Genomic DNA, 24,998 nt, shown 5'->3' on the forward strand with positions numbered 1-24,998 from the left:
TTATACATCCATTTGAGAATAGCTACTACTTTTAAAAGTGTGTTGATTTCCGCTGCTCATTTTTATGTTCTACTTCATTATTGTAATCTTGAAATTTTTCATTTAATCATTTATTTACTGCGACCATTTACAGGATCCTACCAATATTTCTTTAAATACCAATATATCTCCTTTATTACAATGAAAAGTTAATTATTATTTATAATTAAGAAAGAAAAAAGTTTTAATATTTAATATTCACTAATGTAAACTCCGAAAAGCTAACAAATGGAACACACTCTATAAATTTAAAGATTAATAAACTTAAATTGTTTTCTTTTGTACGTTTAGAAGTATTGTTTTTACTATAAGAAACTATTGATTGACGCATGGTCCCCCATGATACAAAAAGAATAAATTTGTGCGTGGAACCTTATTGCCTTTGCCACTTACTGCATTACTTGAAATCTCATTAATTAAAATCAATTTAATTGGCGGATTTAATCTCTCTCCTTGTAAAACTCCCAGGGTAACATAAATTACCACTCCCGGAAAATGATAACACTGCTGAACGACCTTTTAGGATCAAGAAAGAAATATCTCCACTACCATTCGATCTACAGCGTCGATAAGCTAAAAAACAAGGTAACAAAAAGAAGAAGAAACACAAAAAGAAGAAGAAGAAGATTTTTCTGGAAATGATGTTTTATCCAATACTGAGCAACTTTTTTTTCGCAATCTAATAGATGTGAGTTGCTGCAAAAAATTACAGTTATAAAGGAGGACATACCCTATATCTTTAAAAATAAAAATTAGGAATTTCAACTTTTATAGAAAAAAAAATCTCAAAGATTGGAGTATTACAACGTTACGCTTTTTCGTACACTTTTTGATGATCAACCAATAAACAACTGACCTGACGGGCAGTTTTAATGAAGGCTACCCCTTATCGATGTCTTAGCATGTACCTTAAAAATAGACGACAAGGAAAACAAGAAGAAATCTAGACTAACTAGATTATCTATTCGGTATATTTCCGTTATCATTTACCTACTTATTACACAAAAAAAATGCTTCCATTTATGTATATTTTAGCTTTAGCACAGAAGTAGATAACAAAAACAAAACAGAAAAGACTAACCAAATCCAGTCCAGATACGAACTGGAACCAAATTCGATATTTTTCCGTAGCATTATACTTTTACTTGCCAAAATAAGGCCACCCTTCATATATGTTTTACCATTGACTTCAAAACTAGGTAAGAGTGTCAAAACACGTAGAAATCTAGGCGAACTGGAACCAAATTCGGTATTTATCCGTAACATTATAATTTTAGTTACCAAAAGAAGGCCACCCTTTATGTATGTTTTACCTTTGCCTTCAAAACTAGATAACAGAGACAAAACAAGTGGAAATCTAGACAAACTGAAACCCAATTCGGTATTTTTCCCTAGCATTATACTTTTTACTTACCAAAACAACGCCACCCTTTATGTATGTTTTACCTTTGCCTTCAAAACTAGACAACAAAGACAAAACAAGTGGAAATCTAGACAAACTGGAACCCAATTCGGTATTTTCCGGTAGCATTATACTTTATCTTGCCAAAAGAAGTCCACTCTTCATATATGTTTTACCATTGATTTCATAAATAGGTAACAGTGTTAAAACAAGTGGAAATGTAGAAGAACTGGAACCAAATTCCGTATTTATCCGTAACATTATACTTTTTACTTACCAAAAGAAGGCCACCCTTTATGTATGTTTTACCATTGCCATCAAAACTAGATAACAAAGACAAAACAAGTGGAAATCTAGACAAACTGTAACCAAATTCGGTGTTTTTCCGTAGCATTATACTTTTTACTTACCAAAAGAAGGCCACCCTTTATGTATGTTTTACCATTGCCATCAAAACTAGATAACAAAAACAAAACAAGTGGAAATCTAGACAAACTGAAACCCAATTCGGTGTTTTTCCGTAGCATTATACTTTTTACTTACCAAAAGAAGGCCACCCTTTATGTATGTTTTACCATTGCCATCAAAACTAGATAACAAAGACAAAACAAGGGGAAATCTAGACAAACTGAAACCCAATTCGGTATTTTTCCGTAACATTATACTTTTTAGTTACCAAAAGAAGGCCACCCTTTATGTATGTTTTACCATTGCCTTCAAAACTAGACAACAGAGACAAAACCAGTAGAAATCTATGTGAACTGGAACCCAATTCGGTGTTTTTCCGTAGCATTATACTTTTTACTTACCAAAAGAAGGCCACCCTTTATGTATGTTTTACCATTGCCATCAAAACTAGACAACAGAAACAAAACAAGTGGAAATCTAGACAAACTGAAACCCAATTCGGTATTTTTCCCTAGCATTATACTTTTTACTTAACAAAAGAAGGCCACCATTTATGTATGTTTTACCATTGCCATCAAAACTAGATAACAAAGACAAAACAAGGGGAAATCTAGACAAACTGAAACCCAATTCGGTATTTTTCCGTAACATTATACTTTTTACTTACCAAAAGAAGGCCACCCTTTATGTATGTTTTACCATTGCCTTCAAAACTAGACAACAGAGACAAAACCAGTAGAAATCTATGTGAACTGGAACCCAATTCGGTGTTTTTCCGTAGCATTATACTTTTTACTTACCAAAAGAAGGCCACCCTTTATGTATGTTTTACCTTTGCCTTCAAAACTAGAAAACAGATTCAAAACAAGTGGAAATCTAGACAAACTGGAACCCAATTCGGTATTTTTCCCTTGCATTATACTTTTTACTTACCAAAAGAAGGCCACCCTTTATGTATGTTTTACCTTTGCCTTCAAAACTAGACAACAGAAACAAAACCAGTGGAAATCTAGACAAACTGGAACCCAATTCGGTATTTTTCCGTAGCATTATACTTTTTACTTACCAAAAGAAGGCCACCCTTTATGTATGTTTTACCATTGCCATCAAAACTAGACAACAGAAACAAAACAAGTGGAAATCTAGACAAACTGAAACCCAATTCGGTATTTTTCCCTAGCATTATACTTTTTACTTAACAAAAGAAGGCCACCATTTATGTATGTTTTACCATTGCCTTCAAAACTAGACAACAGAGACAAAACCAGTAGAAATATATGTGAACTGGAACCCAATTCGGTGTTTTTCCGTAGCATTATACTTTTTACTTACCAAAAGAAGGCCACCCTTTATGTATGTTTTACCTTTGACTTCAAAACTAGACAACAGAGACAAAACAAGTGGAAATCTAGACAAACTGGAACCCAATTCGGTATTTTTCCTTAGCATTACACTTTTTACTTACCGAAAGAAGGCCACCCTTTATGTATGTTTTACCTTTGCCTTCAAAACTAGACAACAGAAACAAAACAAGTGGAAATCTAGACAAACTGGAACCCAATTCGGTATTTTTCCGTAGCATTATACTTTTTACTTACCAAAAGAAGGCCACCCTTTATGTATGTTTTACCATTGCCATCAAAACTACATAACAAAGACAAAACAAGTGGAAATCTAGACAAACTGGAACCCAATTCGGTATTTTTCCGTAGCATTATACTTTTTACTTACCAAAAGAAGGCCACCCTTTATGTATGTTTTACCATTGCCATCAAAACTAGACAACAGAAACAAAACCAGTGGAAATCTAGACAAACTGGAACCCAATTCGGTATTTTCCAGTATACTTTCTAGTTACCAAAAGGAGGCCACCCTTTATGTATGTTTTACCTTTGTCATCAAAACTAGTTAACAGAGACAAAACCAGTGGAAATCTAAGTGAACTGGAACCCAATTTGGCGTTTTTCCGTAGCATTATACTTTTACTTGCCAAAAAAAAGGCCACCCTTTATGTATGTTTTACCTTTGCCTTCAAAACTAGGTAACCGGGAAAAAACAATTAGAAATTTAGATGTACTTGATAAAAATTCGGTATTTTCTTGTACCAATATACTTTTTACTTACCAAAAGAAGGCCACCCTTTATGTATGTTTTACCATTGCCTTCAAAACTAGACAACAGAAACAAAACAAGTGGAAATCTAGACAAACTGGAACCCAATTCGGTATTTTTCCGTAGCATTATACTTTTTACTTACCAAAAGAAGGCCACCCTTTATGTATGTTTTACCTGTGCCTTCAAAACTAGACAACAGAGACAAAACAAGTGGAAATCTAGACAAACTGGAACCCAATTGGGTATTTTTCCCTAGCATTATACTTTTTACTTACCAAAAGAAGGCCACCCTTTTTGTATGTTTTACCTTTGCCTTCAAAACTAGACAACAGAAACAAAACAAGTGGAAATCTAGACAAACTGGAACCCAATTCGGTATTTTTCCGTAGCATTATACTTTTTACTTATCAAAAGAAGGCCACCCTTTATGTATGTTTTACCATTGCCATCAAAACGAGACAACAGAAACAAAACAAGTGGAAATCTAGACAAACTGGAACCCAATTCGGTATTTTTCCGTAGCATTATACTTTTTACTTACCAAAAGAAGGCAACCCTTTATGTATGTTTTACCTTTGCCTTGAAAACTAGACAACAGAAACAAAACAAGTGGAAATCTAGACAAACTGGAACCCAATTTGGTATTTTTCCTAGCATTATACTTTTTACTTACCAAAAGAAGGCCACCCATTATGTATGTTTTACCATTGCCTTGAAAACTAGACAACAGAAACAAAACAAGTGGAAATCTAGACAAACTGGAACCAAATTCGGTGTTTTTCCGTAGCATTATACTTTTTACTTACCAAAAGAAGGCCACCCTTTATGTATGTTTTACCTTTGCCTTCAAAACTAGACAACAGATTCAAAACAAGTGGGAATCTAGACAAACTGGAACCCAATTCGGTATTTTTCCGTAGCATTATACTTTTTACTTACCAAAAGAAGGCAACCCTTTATGTATGTTTTACCTTTGCTTTCAAAACTTGACAACAGAGACAAAACCAGTAGAAATCTAAGTGAACTGGAACCCAATTCGGTGTTTTTCCGTAGCATTATACTTTTTACTCACCAAAAGAAGGTCACCCTTTATGTATGTTTTACCTTTGCCTTCAAAACCAGACTACAGAAACAAAACAAGTGAAAATCTAGACAAACTGGAACCCAATTCGGTATTTTTCCCTAGCATTATACTTTTTACTTACCAAAAGAAGGCCACCCTTTATGTATGTTTTACCTTTGCCTTCAAAACTAGACTACAGAAACAAAACAAGTGAAAATCTAGACAAACTGAAACCCAATTCGGTATTTTTCCGTAGCATTATACTTTTTACTTACCAAAAGAAGGCCACCCTTTATGTATGTTTTACCATTCCCATCAAAACTAGACAACAGAAACAAAACCAGTGGAAATCTAGACAAACTGAAACCCAATTCGGTATTTTTCCGTAGCATTATACTTTTTACTTACCAAAAGAAGGCCACCCTTTATGTATGTTTTACCTTTGCCTTCAAAACTAGACAACAGAAACAAAACAAGTGGAAATCTAGACAAACTGGAACCCAATTCGGTATTTTTCCGTAGCATTATACTTTTTACTTACCAAAAGAAGGCCACCCTTTATGTATGTTTTACCTTTGCCTTCAAAACTAGACAACAGAAACAAAACAAGTGGAAATCTAGACAAACTGGAACCCAATTCGGTATTTTTCCGTAGCATTATACTTTTTACTTACCAAAAGAAGGCCACCCTTTATGTATGTTTTACCTTTGCCTTCAAAACTAGACAACAGAAACAAAACAAGTGGAAATCTAGACAAACTGGAACCCAATTCGGTATTTTTCCGTAGCATTATACTTTTTACTTACCAAAAGAAGGCCACCCTTTATGTATGTTTTACCTTTGCCTTCAAAACTAGACAACAGAAACAAAACAAGTGGAAATCTAGACAAACTGGAACCCAATTCGGTATTTTTCCGTAGCATTATACTTTTTACTTACCAAAAGAAGGCCACCCTTTATGTATGTTTTACCATTCCCATCAAAACTAGACAACAGAAACAAAACAAGTGGAAATCTAGACAAACTGGAACCCAATTCGGTATTTTTCCGTAGCATTATACTTTTTACTTACCAAAAGAAGGCCACCCTTTATGTATGTTTTACCTTTGCCTTCAAAACTAGACTACAGAAACAAAACAAGTGAAAATCTAGACAAACTGGAACCCAATTCGGTATTTTTCCGTAGCATTATACTTTTTACTTACCAAAAGAAGGCCACCCTTTATGTATGTTTTACCTTTGCCTTCAAAACTAGACAACAGAAACAAAACAAGTGGAAATCTAGACAAACTGGAACCCAATTCGGTATTTTTCCGTAGCATTATACTTTTTACTTACCAAAAGAAGGCCACCCTTTATGTAAGTTTTACCTTTGCCTTCAAAACTAGACAACAGAGACAAAACAAGTGGAAATCTAGACAAACTGGAACCCAATTCGGTATTTTTCCCTAGCATTATACTTTATCTTGCCAAAAGAAGTCCACTCTTCATATATGTTTTACCATTGATTTCAAAACTAGACAACAGAGACAAAACCAGTAGAAATCTATGTGAACTGGAACCCAATTCGGTGTTTTTCCGTAGCATTATACTTTTTACTTACCAAAAGAAGGCCACCCTTTATGTATGTTTTACCATTGCCATCAAAACTAGATAACAAAGACAAAACAAGTGGAAATCTAGATAAACTGAAACCCAATTCGGTATTTTTCCGTAGCATTATAATTTTTACTTACCAAAAGAAGGCCACCCTTTATGCATGTTTTACCTTTGCCTTCAAAACTAGACAACAGAGACAAAACCAGTGGAAATCTAAGTGAACTGGAACCCAATTCGGTATTTTCCAGTATACTTTCTAGTTACCAAAAGAAGGCCACCATTTGTGTAAGTTTTACCTTTGTCATAAAAACTAGTTAACAGAGACAAAACCAGTGGAAATCTAAGTGAACTGGAACCCAATTTGGCGTTTTTCCGTAGCATTATACTTTTACTTGACAAAAAAAGGCCACCCTTTATGTATGTTTTACCTTTGGCTTCAGACCTAGGTAACAGAGACAAAACCAGTGGAAATCTAAGTGAACTGGAACCCAATTCGGTATTTTCCAGTATACTTTCTAGTTACCAAAAGAAGGCCACCCTTTATGTATGTTTTACCTTTGTCATCAAAACTAGTTAGCAGAGACAAAACCAGTGGAAATCTAAGTGAACTGGAACCCAATTTGGCGTTTTTCCGTAGCATTATACTTTTACTTGCCAAAAAAAAGGCCACCCTTTATGTATGTTTTACCTTTGCCTTCAAAACTAGGTAACCGGGAAAAAACAATTAGAAATTTAGATGTACTTGATACAAATTCGGTATTTTCCCGTACCAATATACTTTTTACTTACCATAAGAAGGCGACCCTTTATCTATGTTTTACCTTTGACTTCAAAACTAGGTAACAGAGACAAACAAGTGGAAATCTAAGTGAACTGGAACCCAATTCGGTATTTTTCCGTAGCATTATACTTTTTACTTACCAAAAGAAGGCCACCCTTTATGTATGTTTTACCTTTGCCTTCAAAACTAGACAACAGAAACAAAACAAGTGGAAATCTAGACAAACTGGAACCCAATTCGGTATTTTTCCGTAGCATTATACTTTTTACTTACCAAAAGAAGGCCACCCTTTATGTATGTTTTACCTTTGCCTTCAAAACTAGACAACAGAAACAAAACAAGTGGAAATCTAGACAAACTGGAACCCAATTCGGTATTTTTCCGTAGCATTATACTTTTTACTTACCAAAAGAAGGCCACCCTTTATGTATGTTTTACCATTCCCATCAAAACTAGACAACAGAAACAAAACAAGTGGAAATCTAGACAAACTGGAACCCAATTCGGTATTTTTCCGTAGCATTATACTTTTTACTTACCAAAAGAAGGCCACCCTTTATGTATGTTTTACCTTTGCCTTCAAAACTAGACTACAGAAACAAAACAAGTGAAAATCTAGACAAACTGGAACCCAATTCGGTATTTTTCCGTAGCATTATACTTTTTACTTACCAAAAGAAGGCCACCCTTTATGTATGTTTTACCATTCCCATCAAAACTAGACAACAGAAACAAAACAAGTGGAAATCTAGACAAACTGGAACCCAATTCGGTATTTTTCCGTAGCATTATACTTTTTACTTACCAAAAGAAGGCCACCCTTTATGTATGTTTTACCTTTGCCTTCAAAACTAGACAACAGAAACAAAACAAGTGGAAATCTAGACAAACTGGAACCCAATTCGGTATTTTTCCCTAGCATTATACTTTTTACTTACCAAAAGAAGGCCACCCTTTATGTAAGTTTTACCTTTGCCTTCAAAACTAGACAACAGAGACAAAACAAGTGGAAATCTAGACAAACTGGAACCCAATTCGGTATTTTTCCCTAGCATTATACTTTATCTTGCCAAAAGAAGTCCACTCTTCATATATGTTTTACCATTGCCTTCAAAACTAGACAACAGAGACAAAACCAGTAGAAATCTATGTGAACTGGAACCCAATTCGGTGTTTTTCCGTAGCATTATACTTTTTACTTACCAAAAGAAGGCCACCCTTTATGTATGTTTTACCATTGCCATCAAAACTAGATAACAAAGACAAAACAAGTGGAAATCTAGATAAACTGAAACCCAATTCGGTATTTTTCCGTAGCATTATAATTTTTACTTACCAAAAGAAGGCCACCCTTTATGCATGTTTTACCTTTGCCTTCAAAACTAGACAACAGAGACAAAACCAGTGGAAATCTAAGTGAACTGGAACCCAATTCGGTATTTTCCAGTATACTTTCTAGTTACCAAAAGAAGGCCACCATTTGTGTAAGTTTTACCTTTGTCATAAAAACTAGTTAACAGAGACAAAACCAGTGGAAATCTAAGTGAACTGGAACCCAATTTGGCGTTTTTCCGTAGCATTATACTTTTACTTGACAAAAAAAGGCCACCCTTTATGTATGTTTTACCTTTGGCTTCAGACCTAGGTAACAGAGACAAAACCAGTGGAAATCTAAGTGAACTGGAACCCAATTCGGTATTTTCCAGTATACTTTCTAGTTACCAAAAGAAGGCCACCCTTTATGTATGTTTTACCTTTGTTATCAAAACTAGTTAGCAGAGACAAAACCAGTGGAAATCTAAGTGAACTGGAACCCAATTTGGCGTTTTTCCGTAGCATTATACTTTTACTTGCCAAAAAAAAGGCCACCCTTTATGTATGTTTTACCTTTGCCTTCAAAACTAGGTAACCGGGAAAAAACAATTAGAAATTTAGATGTACTTGATACAAATTCGGTATTTTCCCGTACCAATATACTTTTTACTTACCATAAGAAGGCGACCCTTTATCTATGTTTTACCTTTGACTTCAAAACTAGGTAACAGAGACAAACAAGTGGAAATCTAAGTGAACTGGAACCCAATTCGGTATTTTCCAGTATACTTTCTACTTACCAAAAGAAGGCCACCCTTTATGTATGTTTTACCTTTGTCATCAAAAGTAGTTAACAGAGACAAAACCAGTGGAAATCTAGACAAACTGGAACCCAATTCGGTATTTTTCCGTAGCATTATAATTTTTACTTACCAAAAGAAGGCCACCCTTTATGCATGTTTTACCTTTGCCTTCAAAACTAGACAACAGATTCAAAACAAGTGGAAATCAAGACAAACTGGAACCCAATTCGGTATTTTCCAGTAGCATTATACTTTTTACTTACCAAAAGAAGGCCACCCTTTATGTATGTTTTACCTTTGCCTTCAAAACTAGACAACAGAGACAAAACCAGTGGAAATCTAAGTGAACTGGAACCCAATTCGGTATTTTCCAGTATACTTTCTAGTTACCAAAAGAAGGCCACCATTTATGTAAGTTTTACCTTTGTCATAAAAACTAGTTAACAGAGACAAAACCAGTGGAAATCTAAGTGAACTGGAACCCAATTTGGCGTTTTTCCGTAGCATTATACTTTTACTTGACAAAAAAAGGCCACCCTTTATGTATGTTTTACCTTTGGCTTCAGACCTAGGTAACAGAGACAAAACCAGTGGAAATCTAAGTGAACTGGAACCCAATTCGGTATTTTCCAGTATACTTTCTAGTTACCAAAAGAAGGCCACCCTTTATGTATGTTTTACGTTTGTCATCAAAACTAGTTAGCAGAGACAAAACCAGTGGAAATCTAAGTGAACTGGAACCCAATTTGGCGTTTTTCCGTAGCATTATACTTTTACTTGACAAAAAAAGGCCACCCTTTATGTATGTTTTACCTTTGGCTTCAGACCTAGGTAACAGAGACAAAACCAGTGGAAATCTAAGTGAACTGGAACCCAATTCGGTATTTTCCAGTATACTTTCTAGTTACCAAAAGAAGGCCACCCTTTATGTATGTTTTACCTTTGTCATCAAAACTAGTTAGCAGAGACAAAACCAGTGGAAATCTAAGTGAACTGGAACCCAATTTGGCGTTTTTCCGTAGCATTATACTTTTACTTGACAAAAAAAAGGCCACCCTTTATGTATGTTTTACCTTTGCCTTCAAAACTAGACAACAGAGACAAAACAAGTGGAAATCTAGACAAACTGGAACCCAATTCGGTATTTTTCCCTAGCATTATACTTTATCTTGCCAAAAGAAGTCCACTCTTCATATATGTTTTACCATTGATTTCAAAACTAGACAACAGAGACAAAACCAGTAGAAATCTATGTGAACTGGAACCCAATTCGGTGTTTTTCCGTAGCATTATACTTTTTACTTACCAAAAGAAGGCCACCCTTTATGTATGTTTTACCATTGCCATCAAAACTAGATAACAAAGACAAAACAAGTGGAAATCTAGATAAACTGAAACCCAATTCGGTATTTTTCCGTAGCATTATAATTTTTACTTACCAAAAGAAGGCCACCCTTTATGCATGTTTTACCTTTGCCTTCAAAACTAGACAACAGATTCAAAACAAGTGGAAATCAAGACAAACTGGAACCCAATTCGGTATTTTCCAGTAGCATTATACTTTTTACTTACCAAAAGAAGGCCACCCTTTATGTATGTTTTACCTTTGCCTTCAAAACTAGACAACAGAGACAAAACCAGTGGAAATCTAAGTGAACTGGAACCCAATTCGGTATTTTCCAGTATACTTTCTAGTTACCAAAAGAAGGCCACCATTTATGTAAGTTTTACCTTTGTCATAAAAACTAGTTAACAGAGACAAAACCAGTGGAAATCTAAGTGAACTGGAACCCAATTTGGCGTTTTTCCGTAGCATTATACTTTTACTTGACAAAAAAAGGCCACCCTTTATGTATGTTTTACCTTTGGCTTCAGACCTAGGTAACAGAGACAAAACCAGTGGAAATCTAAGTGAACTGGAACCCAATTCGGTATTTTCCAGTATACTTTCTAGTTACCAAAAGAAGGCCACCCTTTATGTATGTTTTACCTTTGTCATCAAAACTAGTTAGCAGAGACAAAACCAGTGGAAATCTAAGTGAACTGGAACCCAATTTGGCGTTTTTCCGTAGCATTATACTTTTACTTGCCAAAAAAAAGGCCACCCTTTATGTATGTTTTACCTTTGCCTTCAAAACTAGGTAACCGGGAAAAAACAATTAGAAATTTAGATGTACTTGATACAAATTCGGTATTTTCCCGTACCAATATACTTTTTACTTACCATAAGAAGGCGACCCTTTATCTATGTTTTACCTTTGACTTCAAAACTAGGTAACAGAGACAAACAAGTGGAAATCTAAGTGAACTGGAACCCAATTCGGTATTTTCCAGTATACTTTCTACTTACCAAAAGAAGGCCACCCTTTATGTATGTTTTACCTTTGTCATCAAAAGTAGTTAACAGAGACAAAACCAGTGGAAATCTAAGTGAACTGGAACCAGATTCGGTATTTTTCCGTAGCATTATACTTTTTACTTTCCAAAAGAAGGCCACCCTTTTGTCTATGTTCTACCTTTGCCTTCAAAACTAGATAACAGAGACAAATCAAGTGGAAATGTAGACAAACTTAAACCCAATTTGGTATTTTTACGTTTTATCTTAATTTACATTATCCAAAAGAAGTCTGCCCTTTATGTATGTTATAACTTTGGTATCAAAACTAGATTACAGATACAGAACTAGTAGAAATCTAGTCAAACCTGAATCCAGTTCGGTAGTTTTCTGTTTATCTTATATTTTCTAAAAGAAGACTACCATTTGTTTAGATTCGTCCTTTTAACTAGACAAGAGACTTGAAAGAGGTAGAAATCTAGAGGAACTGTAGCCTGATTCAGTATATTTCAGTTGAATTTCACTTTTCATTTTCCACAATAAGTCTATGCTTTTTGTACGGTTTAGCTTTGTCCTTATATTGATTGTCATAATCTTTGATGACTCGTGAGATGGTGGATTTATTGTTACGTTTTGTTCTTTTCTGTGCTCACTCTTTAATGATATTTTGTAGCAAAGCTGCAGTATTATGTACTTTTCTTTTGTGTTTCTAATCCATTACAAACTTCATTTCAGATAAAGTTCCAGAGAGAGAGAGAGAAAGAAAGAAAGAAAGATAAATTTATTATGCTCTGGGACTTATGTCCCTTAAGAGCAACCAATAAAATTTACAATTTAAAAAAAATATTTTCTCTGATCTGAGAGATTAAACTAAAATAAATTCTTGACAACTATTTACATCCATAATTTTATATAAAATATGTACATATATAAAAATTACTAATTATAATGAATTAATAAAATAATAATAATAATAGTAATAATAATTATTAATATAATAATGTAAAACAAAAACAAACAAAAAAAAAAAAGAGAAAAATATCTTCTATATACAAACTTAAAAATCTCTTTTGTACAATTCAAACAAATGATTGTAATAGAAAAACTTAAAACTAGGCAGTAATTTCTTGTTGGTCAAGTCAGTAGGTAAGTCGTTCCAAAGTCTACTGGCAGCAACAGTAAAAGAGTTTTGATACGTTACAGTCCTATGGGGTTGTATGTAAAGTCTGGAATCGACAGTCCTTGTAGTTCTTAAGTCTAGTGCAGCTTTTTGTGTAAACATGTCATATAAGTATTTTGGAGTCTGTGTTCTAAACAATTGGTATATGAAATTACCCATAAAGTATTTTCTACGGTAGTCAACAGTAAGCCAGTTTAAAGTAAAGTAATGTGGTGTAATATGTTCGTCTTTCCTAATATTTAGTATAAAACGGATACAAGAGTTAAGTGATCTCTGGAGTTTGGTGTTAAGTTCCGAGGTAAGATCAGCATATACCAGGCAACAGTAATCAAAATGAGGAAACATGAGAGTACTAACTAGCTGTTGACGGAGAGGTATAGGCAACATATTTTTATGGAGTTTTAGCTGGTATAGAGATTTATGAATACTATTACAAATATTACTAACATGACTATTCCAAGATAACGTGTTAGAAATCGTCACACCTAAACATTTTGCAGTCGTAACATAAGGTATATTTATGTTATTAACAGTAATTTTAGAAATTAGGTCCAAATTGATTGTATTTATATATTTTCTACTGCCAATTATCATTGCTTTTGATTTTGTTATGTTAAATGCAATAAAATTTGACTGTGTCCAGCTAAGGATGGAATTCACATCAAGCTTAACTTTCTCAGAGAGAGAGAGCGAGAGTGAGAGAGTGATAGGGAAAAATCTGAAAAAACCAATATCATTTAACCTCTTCCTTGTAGTTATATCTTGTCCTTGTTCTAGAAACAAGAAAACCTAAGACGTTTCCCTGGATCGGATAAAAAACAATTTGAGAGGATTTGCGTCGTCATTACCAACCAATAGATAAACTCTTTATGGATGAAATAATTAAAAAGAAATTAAGGTTTTCAAATGAGTTGTATTAATGAAATATAAAACAAAATATTACATTGAAAATATTGAGAATATTGTACATTCTATAATACAATATATATTTTTTTTAATCATGGAACTTTACATTTTCTTATTTTCCTTCTTTTTCACACAATCATTCTATCCACTTTTGCCCAAACGTTTAAGTACTACGAAATAATTCAGCTGATTCAAAATATCAGGAGTAATTGTGAATTTTAATAATTATTTTCTAACAGAAAAAAACCATATTTAAAAATATATGTATCATAAATGAATAACATAGGCTATATATATTTTTTTTGTTTTAAAGTTAGGAAACTTTTCTTCTAATTCTAAAATATAATAATAATTAAACTCTGAGGAACACAATTTCGGAAGTAAATAGAATTATTTACAATTTAGTAAGTAGGCCAATAGGGTAAATAAAAAATTGGATTTTCCTGACAATTAGTATAAGGTACTTCTTTAATTACGAGAGAAACTAGACCAAACACCATGGGTTATCACAATTGGGTAGTTATTTTGTTTTTTTTTGAGATTAGCTTTTGACAATTTTTTTTTTTTTTTTCCTTAACTTACAATACTTTTTACAATATTTTAAATTTTCTTTTTTTTTTTTTTCTTTAATCAATCTGATGAGCCAACACAGGACGGGTGGTAAAATTAAATATAGCTTAAATTAAATGTGATCAAATAGGCCATATCTTTTTTTTTTTTTTGTTTACTGTACGAAAAGATTTTGTGAAGTTTCACAAGTTTTTATCAGAAGAACTAATCTGGAGGTCTCCTAGAATGCGACAGGGTGATTTTAAATAAATTTGTCTGCATAAGAGAGGAATCATACGGTAAAAAAAAAAGAGTAGTAGGTAAGCAAACTTGTTATTTCGTCAAGATTGAACTGACCAAATTTTGTTAAAAAGGAAAATTGTTCAACCACACAGTGGTACACCACATTTACTAATACGATATTTTTTTTGTTCCCTCTCTTGAAAGAGTTCCAAATAACTAACAACTTTATAGTTACTAAAAAATACATGATGCTAACCACTTTTATTTAGAACTTATTTCCAATTATTGTATAAGTAGGAATATATTAAGAAACAAAAATCATAAGGAGGAGACTTCATGGATTCCCTCAGGCTCAGCAGTATCTCGTGAAAACTGCTTGAAGGCCCTAGAAAAATAGCTCACGTAGAAACAAGATTTGCGTCAAGCAAGATTGGAGAGAGAGCAAATTCTCAAGTATTTTTTTTTTTTTTTGTATAAGGTGCATCTACATAAGATGTAAACCGCAATGAAGATAGAAACAAGCTCCCATTTCTCCAGACATTAGCCGGCGGAAAGTTATGTGAAAACCTGGAATTTTCCAAGTCTCCTCTCCGAAAACAAAAGCTTCGTCAAGTTCTAATTTTTTTTTTTTGAGAGAGAGTTTTCAGCGTTAGGTTCTCCATTAAAAACTTTTACCTATCCTACACTTTTTTTGGGGGGGTTTGTCCACTTTACGACTGAGAATTTTGCAGTAAGAAAAACGTTTGATTTCCTCTTTTGTGTGTGTGTGTATGTGTGTTTGTTGTGTATGCTAAAAACGATGAAAAACCCTGTCCTTGGTCTCGGGGATCTGACTTAGGGAGAGTATAAAGGGAAGTTTTATTAATTTATTAATTACAGCAATTACTTTTATTACTTAACTAAAAAGTCTCTATAAAATTCTATCACTTTTATAGTACTATTTCTAAAAAAAAAAAAAAAAAGTTAAGAACTAGTTACTTGGCCAAAAATATTCGTAGGTATAAATAAGACTTTTTTTTTAAATCATTTTTCAAGACGTGAATTCTTTTTAAAAAGAATTCTTTATATTTTTTTAAATTTAAATATTTTATATTATAATATTTATTGCCTATGATAAAAATTCTACAGGCAAATTAAAAGGCTACCATTCTATGTGCCCTATATGCCCTGAGAAATGGTTAACCTTACTTTTAAAAATATTCAGTCCATATTTAAAAAGACTGTTTTCAATTTTTTTTTAAATTTAAAATCTATTATGTATATTCTATTTTTTTGTTTAAGACAATTTTTTTAAAGAAATCTAAAATGTTGAGAAACAATTACTTTTTTCTAATGACTCCAAAAAAAAACAGTGGGTGAAATGAAGTAAAATGAGTTAATATTCGTAAATTATTAAATATGCCTTTAACCCCCCCCCCACAAATTACTTATTTACATTAAGTCTTAATAAATTTAAACTCTTAATTTTACCAGTAACATTTCATTTAAATATTAAGCTTACTTTGGTTTGAGTTGTGCTTTTATAAGTTGAATTAAACGCAATATTAATTTGTGTGAAGATGCTAGGATGAAATAATTCGTCAGAAAATTGTGTAAAATAATTAAAATTCTTTAGTTAATTGAAGAAAAAGTTTTACTACCTCAGACATATGTTAAAACACTCCTTTGACACTTTGCATTAAACTGTTTACGTAAGACACGATTTCCACCTTTATAAGTCTTAGTCACACCCCTAAATATTAACGAATGAGTTTCAACTTACACGAAATGATTGATTCAGGCCACAATCATGCGAACATGCCAATCTGGTTTAAAGAAAGGGAGTACCTGTGGGCTCTTGGTGTGGCTGTGGGAGCCTAGATGTGTCTATTATCAAGATAGTCATGCTTAGTTGGAACCATGCAGTGTGGTATGGATTGATAATAGTAGAAGATCCAAAATCCTGCTCACAGAAGCAATTTGAAGCTTTTCAGGGCACCTTTTCCCATGCCAGAGTAGAAGGGAAAGAAAAAAATGTTCAGACTAGGGTGAGATCCTCTTACTGAAGACCTAAGCCTGCGGGTTGTCGGCATGAAGCAATTCATATGAAAGGAAGATTAAGGACTGGAGGACGTGGGAATTGGAGGAATAGCATTGGTGATATTCAGAGAGCTTTCTCTAGGATTTTTTTTTTAAAAAGGGCTTTGACAAAGGAAGCACGAAGTTACTTGTCTTTCCGAGTTGGATACTTTTGTGAAGTTTAACCCCTGGTAGGTGGGCTATCTGGGCGCAGCAAACTTGAGTGGCTGGTATCGTTATAGACACGGCGCCTAACCCTCTATGATATGAGAATAACGATAAACCACTTCTAACTCAGTAATGAGAGAGCCCAAGAAGAGGGCGCCTTACAATCTGCTGAATATATCCATTCCAAACCTGAAGCTACGTTCACGAATATAGACTGGGCTAATCAATCGTATTAGAAAAGGCTGAAATCATAAACTCACCCTGTCAGGTGGGTTCAAAGTAATTCTTACATTCACATTTTAATCATTCAAATTATTATTCACGAATATCTACTCATTTTTATTCATCTCACCCGATTCCACTTCCATCACACATTAAAAATAAAGTTAAAGTGAAAATAAATTTTGGAAGCTGGCATATTTGTTTTATTAATATTCAATTATTACTTATACTCTCCTCAAGATGTTGAATTTTACTTAGTTTATATCTATTTATTTTTTTTATAAAAAAGTGAGTTTTTCGTACACAAACATAAATAACTATAAATTTACACTATATAACTTATTTTTATCTATTTACAATTTGAAAAAAAGTATATTTTCATTCATAACAAATATGAAAAAAAAGAAGGTAATAATCATAAAAAATAATTATAAAAGAAAGTGGACGCGTGCAAATTTACAAAAATTAAAAAAAAAAAAACTAAGGATGAGATTTTGAAAGATATTTTCAAAACTGAATCAAATTTAAACTAAGATTTAAATTGCAACTGAATTTAAAAGAAAAATATAATTTAAAAAAATTGTACAAAGAATTCATTTTTGGAAAGTAAGGAGATGTGATTGTCACAAAAAAAAATATATATATTAAGACTACGAATATAAACTTTTTAAAAAAAGAGTATACGAACGGAATTATTATTTTTCTTATAAGCTACATAAAATTCTTTGTTATAAAAAAAAAAATTATAACCTATAAATCTCTTAATTCTAAAAAAAAAGGTCAAATGAATAAGTAAATAAATTATAATTAAAGATGACTAAATAATAATAATTAAAAAATAATAATAATTAAGCAAAGATGTTTGTTTTAAAGAGTATATGAGTAGATCACGAGATGTTTTCTGTGTTCAACTATCTACAAAAAAAGGGTTACAATTTCTTCTTTTTTTTTACTCTAAAAAACCCGAAAGTGTTCAATTTTTTATTTTTTATTTTTACAAACTAACTCACTCCCTGGGTTCTTTTTTGTTTATATATAATTTTACATCAAAATACTAAGTTCTAAGATTAAATTGTATCACACTTGCACTTAGAATAAAAAAAAACAAGATCCTCTTTTGTCTCTCGTGAGGATGTATGAAAGTAAAAAAAAAAATAATAATAATAAGAATTATATAAGTATTTATATCCTCAGAGTATTTTCTATATAAATATTAATATTAATAAATAATATTAATATATTAATAATATTAACATCATATCACACACTGCACGACTTCCGGAGTGAGGACCGAGAATATGAGATCATGAACGCATCTTTTTTTTGTTTTTTCATATCCATAAGATGCCTACTGACGACGAACAACGAGGAAGCTCTGCCATACGAGAGAGAGATAGATAGATAGATAGAGATAGAGAGATTAACCAGATATGAGAGAAAATCTTTCTTTCTTTCTTTACTGGACGACTCCTCCATCTCAGAGTATAGGCGGTAGGAAGGTGCCTGAATCATCAAGATTCAATTCTGAAGATTTTGTAGAAGTTAGATGCGTAGTTGTTTGTATAGCACCGCTTCCTCCACCACCAACGATACCGCTAGTTCTATAAACTCGATGTAATAGTTTCTGTTGATGTTGTTGTTGACTGGCCGCAGATGCTGACCTACGTACTTCTGAATTACTGGAACTTGTACTCGAACTACCGCTGGATGATTTTAACCATTCATGCCTTAAAGCTTTTTCAGGCGTCAGTCTCTTTGTGGCATCCCAGCTGAAAAATAATTATTATTGATTATTTCAATCATTTATAACAGCAGTGTTGATTGGGGATCTTTTCTCTTTAAAAACATTATATTCGAACCTACCAGTGCATCTGTCTCAAGTAACATCTCAAGAAAAATTGAGCATTTTATTATTTATATTAAACGAGGGCAAGTTAAGTTCACGCCATTTCAGTTAAGACAAATTTACTCAAAAAAAAATGCATTCATTTTTCTATGAGTCCTATTACAGTTCAAATAAACTTTGTCCAACGTTTCTCCAATTAACTAATTACATCCCCTGAGTTTGACACTACTAAATACCACAATTAAGGATACTACAAAAGCATTTTCAACCTAGAATTTTCTTTTCCAAGTGAAACTGCTTTGCTTTTTTCTTCGCAGTGACATCGGGTTCTACAAAATAATTTCCAAAAAAAAGCAACAAAATGAGATGCAAACTATTTTTTTTTAAAGAATACTGAAGCTTAACATCTAAAATGTTAAGTTAATAAATGAAAATTCATTAAAACATTCAATTTTTATAAACTAGAACTCACCATAGACATTGTGAAATGAAATCTACAAAAAGTTTATCGTTACAATGAATGGCCATTGCTATGTCTTTAGATCCTGGCTTCCTCTTCCTGCCTTTACTGTTAGTTGTGCTTCTTGGGTTTCCTTTTGAATCTATTTATTAAAATAAACACAAAAATCTCATTAGAAAAGAAGAAAAGGTTATAAGGAAATTACGTTTCTAGTTTGGGATATCTGTAATTTTAGACAGTTTCCACCCTTAGGCTTAATGGCGTGATCAGGTGGATATGCCGTGGGGCACTCTTTTGCCTATGTAGCTATTTAAGATGATAATGCACTTAAGTTCATTGCGCTAACTTTGATGCTAAAGACAATCTTCATGATGGGTTGCTCGTAATTGGTCCTAAGAGTACTCTACCAAGCTCACGGTAGGCTCAAAAAAACATCTCCATTCGGGCACCGAATTTCTCCCAATAGATTTTATATCCTCGGAAAGCCCTTCCTTACAGAAACAGGATCAACCATGATCTACATCTAAACACAATAATTTGATTGCTTACCGAAGAAAAGTCTCTTCCTTGAAGCTTTCATTAAAACATCTTCTGGTGGAATTCCTAATACTTCCATGATGCAGGCAAGCTGTTCTGCTTCATTTTCACCAGGAAACAGAGGATATCCTGTGTAAAGTTCCGCTAATATGCAACCTGTACCGAGATGGATATTATTAATAATATTCTTAGAGATTCATAAAGTTACATGGTTTAGAAGTTGATGACTTCATATTTTTACTCTAACCTACTCAACAATGATCCCAATACATTAAATAAAACCCTTACCTAAACTCCACATATCAATTGGTGTACCATACGGAAGACCTAAAAGTACTTCTGGACTACGATAAAATCTCGACTGTATGTAGGTGTACACCCTTTGATCTGCGTAACAAGAACTACCGAAGTCTATTACTTTTATAGAACTGCTTCCCCTCTGTTTTAATAAAACATTTTCCTGCAAAAACAGAAGATGTTATTAAATCCAAGTTCAATATTGATTCAATAATCACTCATTAAACGACTACATATATATAATATGGCTTCGGTGAAATGGAGAAAGAGATGAAGTAATACTTGATTAGAGCAAAATAAGAAGTTACAAAAATAAAAAAAACTTACTAAGATAAACAGAACGTTTAATTGAAAGTTGTAAAACTTTAGAGTACAACGATTTATGAAATTTCTAAACTAATCGAAACCATCTGTGAAGAAATAACATAGATTGGTTACTCCTTTCATTTTTAGAAGATAAAGAACCATTCGTACGAAGAAGAAGGGAAGATCTAAACTAAGAGGTGAGATGTTGTAGATGACGTTGCAAGTACATTGCTAAACGTAAAAATATGGAAAGCTTTGGAATTGGAAAAAAACGGCCAATGGCCAAAGTTATGGGCTGAAGTGCCTATATGAAGAAGAATAAGGAGTCCCAAGGAAGCTCAATAAGAGTACGCTATACTTAGAGCTGCCACGATTGCAAAAGCTCTCCTCAAACCTTTAGCGAGAATTAGCGAGCTAATAAGGAGAATTCATGATTTAGGGCTTAATCTTGACTCCAGTTAATGTAGAATGTTAAACCAGCGAACTTCACTCTCAACAGGTTGAAAACGTGGTCCCTAATTTCCTAAATAACCCTACTAATTCCCTTACCCACTAGGTGCAAGTATACATTAATACAAGTGTACAAGTATATAGATTAATAGCATACATTCCATGCACAATCATCGCGTAATCAGACGCGCCTCATTTAATAATACACTGAAATACGCGCAAGGACTATGTTCCGCGCTCATAGCTTACAACTGTCCTACATGCTGCAATGCATGTAGAATAGAATATAATGTAACTACTAAGATGACTGTTTACCACAAACCTGCTAGGGTTTGCCTTCACGGACTTAGTAGACAAGTGAGATCTTAACTTGTATCTCAACCTGCTCTTTCAAGGGCGAAAGAAACAGGAGTAACACCTTAGGGCACTTCTGCACCTGGCTGGTTTTGTTCAATAGTCCACACGATGAGGTGACATTACCACTTTTCAAACTAAACCCCCACGCTGATATATTCGCGGTACAGTCTGAAAACAACTCAAGTTGTTTTCGGATTTATCTTTACAAATTTTTGAACACTTTGATAAATAATGAGAATTTAACTTTGTGGATTTTGCTAGACTTACAGGTTTGAGATCACAGTGTATAATATTCTCCTTATATAGCAATTTCAGGCACTGCACAAGAGACTGAGCAAATCTCCTTATCAGCCCGAGACTAAATCCTTGATAATTATTTTTCTTAATAAGTTCGTATAAATTCAAGCTAGAAAAAACAGAAAAAATCAATTTTATTTTTCAATTAAACACAATTATTATTATTTTTTTTTAATAAAAGAAGACTATTTTATATAATAATACTTCCGAGAAAGATTGAATTTTCACTTGGAGAGGCACTTAATGCGGAATGCACTTAATGTGAGTTCAACAACACATTTGAGTTGTACAAAATAATTTAAGTTGTTATATAAAATAATTCTTTCTTGCCCAGAAATTTGAATTTCTAACCGAAATACAAATGGCATGTGATCACGTTACTTCCAAATATAATAGACGGAAAATATACAGAAATAAATTCTTTTACTACGTCTTCAGTCAAAAAATTTGAACTAAAAATAATTATATTCAACAAAAATTAAAAAAAAAAAAATACTAAAATATACTCACTTCATTAGTTCGAAAGCAATACACAAATGATTTCGAAAATAGAAATAATCGAGCATATGAACTACATTATGAGTGGAATCGTGATCTTTTTTTCTAAGATGATCTAGGATCCGAACTTCTATCAAAGCTTGTTGATGGAATCGTTTCTTATTCCTAAAAAAATAAAATTAAATAAGTTTCTATTAAATTGGAAGTAATAAAAAAATTAAATAAAGAATAAAGAATTTAATTGTATTTAAATACCTAATTATTTTTATGGCGATATACTGATTGGTCTTATGATCAAGGGCTCTAATTACCTGACCAAAGCTACCCTTTCCTATCACCTCCATAATTTCATAACGGTAACATATGTGATCGTGCAGTACCTAGAAAATAAATAAAGAAATAAGAAAAGAAACATTAATTCAATAAATTAAAGTTTAAATATACCCCCTCTGATACAGTTAAAGGTCGATTAAGTTTACTGAACGCTTAGGTAAAAGTTGGTAACTGTAAAAAAGTTAACAATTTGTTGGTTCATGGGGATGATACTGTTATTGAATTTTCAAATTTATAAAGAATGAAGTGCTTAGGATGGAAATGGTTTACGCTAAACATAAGTAACACTTACTGTGCACGTTTGTAAAATTGGGTTTTCATCTTGGTTTTAGACATTCACTATTCCCAGCTAGTAAAAAAAAACTGTTCCCCTAATCGGGCATTACTAAATTTTTTCTACAGCCGTTTCACAATCATTTAGAACGTTAACTCTAAACTTTGACTAAACGGCTAGCCGCTGATGGTTAGGTGGGCTATTGAATTTAGTTAGAATATTCACTAATGATTATATTTTAAGTTTTGAGTAAGTTATCTGCAATTGATTTAACTTTAAAAGGAGTATTTTCTGCAAATTATTCAAGTAACGTCCCATATTATTCACTGGTCACACTATCATGGTTGATCAGTAAATAAAGTAGGTTTCATTTAGGTTACAGAACAGGTGTGTCTAAAATTTAATATTTAAAATTATATTCATTATTAATGATTTTTACAATATAATATTGTATTAATTATAATTTTTTTGTATGATTAATGTAAAAATGGAAACTTACTAAATTAACACCCACAGCAGTAGTTCTCGAAACAGTAATAGAAATTTGAAATTCCTAAATTAAATTGTGAATAATAATGGACCCAATATTTGCTATAAATAAGCTTATTTCTTATTTTAGAATAAAATTATAAAGCCGCAAGTCATTACGGCCTGGCAAGTTAACAGAATATAACTTCAGTTAAGATACTGATAAGTTGTTCGCAGCCACGGAGTGCTGGTATTTTGCCCTATGCTGCAGCCAGACTCTTCATAACAGTTCACAATTTATCCATTTTAAAAATTTTGTCCAAAATTATACCTTCTACTTCTTTAATTTAAACCATCAGTAGCAGAAGCTTTTTTTTTTTATAGATAATTATGATGGTAAGCCAATGTAATTAATAGTTTAAATTAAAAGGGATTTTCTAAATTAAGCTAACTTTGATAAACTTAGTATTTGCCACACTAAACACATCTTTCGTAGTAAAATACTACAGTTAAAAATTACAGTGCAACCACCAATCACAAAAAAATAAAAACAAAATTACCTTATTGTAACTGCCATTATCATCATCATAACCACCGTTTTGAGTAAGACCTTCGACTCCGTTAATTTTGCAAACACCCAGACCAAGGTACCAAACTTCTGCATATTCTTGTATTTCTTGGCGTTCAAATTCTGTTAATCGCCTTCCATAGTATTTAAGTGCTTCTGAAATTATAGACAAGAAGTAGAATTAAATATACAAAGTAAATTATTTCTCTCGTTTTACAGAGCTGACTGATAAACAAAATTTATCAGTAGATACTAGATCATCAGTTGATTTCTTTGAATAAACTTTATAAGAGAATAGTGGCTCACTTGAGTATGTTGATCCTAACATGGTGAAAAGGGCATCTGCTACTTTTTCATAGCACTAAATAAACTTGGCAAGGATTTCTATTCGATTAATTCTTTGTTCCATTATTTTATTTTTAAGAATTATTTTCATAGTTTTGTTTCTGATCATTGGATCCATTTCTACTCATCAGCAACTAGCAGCGCGATAGTGTTTATAACAAGTTAATATTTATGAGGGTACAAAATAAAATGAATTGTTCTTTCAGAATGTTTAAAAGCCCATTAAATCTATCCAGTAAAGATTGGTTTAATTCTTCATTAATTGATGTAACCTTTTTTTTAAAAAAAGCTATTTCTTGGGTAACAATATAAGTTTGAATATTTACAAATTTTGAAGTTCAACTTGTACGCATGAAATAATTTCATTTTCAAATCAAGTTTTGTTAAGTTTTAATACTCTCGAGGTTGGCTACATCTCTTAGGTTTGAGATGACACTTGATGTGTTCTCTAAATTGGAGATCACCATAAAATAGATAAAAGAGAATCAAGAAAGCTACCAAATTGTAGATAAATCCAGTAAGATAGTAAGACATTAAAACAACATACCTTGTGGAGTTAATGGGAATCTTCTCAATAGATGATTGAAATCGTTGTTATTGTTATTGTGCGATACAGTATTATCATTTATATGGGCCAACACTGGGGTAGAATTCGACGAAGAATCTGACTTGGAAGTTGCCTTACTAGTTGGGGGCAACTGTGCCTTAATCACATTCTTCAATGCAGGCAACTGTAACAAATTGACAACCGTTTTACATAAGTAAAGGTTATAATA

The 24,998-nt window shown here is 32.7% G+C and overlaps 1 protein-coding gene and 1 long non-coding RNA gene across 10 annotated transcripts in view; one reads left to right on the top strand and one right to left on the bottom strand.

Annotated features, from left to right (window-relative positions):
- The first annotated feature begins 12,439 nt into the window (after nucleotides 1-12,439).
- Nucleotides 12,440-14,042, top strand: LOC141455527 (uncharacterized). Its single transcript, XR_012459327.1, has 2 exons — nucleotides 12,440-13,552; nucleotides 13,818-14,042. It is a non-coding gene; the product is annotated as an uncharacterized lncRNA (long non-coding RNA).
- Dyrk2 (Dual-specificity tyrosine phosphorylation-regulated kinase 2) overlaps nucleotides 13,934-24,998 on the bottom strand; it is a 391,634-nt gene continuing 380,569 nt past the window's right edge. For all 9 annotated transcript variants that reach the window (XM_074130627.1, XM_074130628.1, XM_074130626.1 and 6 more), the window contains 9 exons: nucleotides 24,770-24,953; nucleotides 23,870-24,033; nucleotides 22,490-22,614; nucleotides 22,247-22,399; nucleotides 21,707-21,845; nucleotides 20,318-20,489; nucleotides 20,042-20,185; nucleotides 19,505-19,634; nucleotides 13,934-18,955 (listed from right to left, as the gene is read on the bottom strand). In XM_074130627.1, coding sequence (XP_073986728.1) covers nucleotides 18,664-18,955; nucleotides 19,505-19,634; nucleotides 20,042-20,185; nucleotides 20,318-20,489; nucleotides 21,707-21,845; nucleotides 22,247-22,399; nucleotides 22,490-22,614; nucleotides 23,870-24,033; nucleotides 24,770-24,953 — 1,503 coding nt within the window. In that variant the 3' untranslated portion in view covers nucleotides 13,934-18,663. The remainder of the gene's footprint in view (nucleotides 18,956-19,504; nucleotides 19,635-20,041; nucleotides 20,186-20,317; nucleotides 20,490-21,706; nucleotides 21,846-22,246; nucleotides 22,400-22,489; nucleotides 22,615-23,869; nucleotides 24,034-24,769; nucleotides 24,954-24,998) is intronic.

The sequence above is a fragment of the Rhodnius prolixus genome, unplaced genomic scaffold (genome assembly GCF_049639745.1).
Source record: "Rhodnius prolixus isolate KJV_2025 unplaced genomic scaffold, Rpr scaffold_4, whole genome shotgun sequence".
NCBI lineage: Eukaryota > Metazoa > Arthropoda > Insecta > Hemiptera > Reduviidae > Rhodnius > Rhodnius prolixus.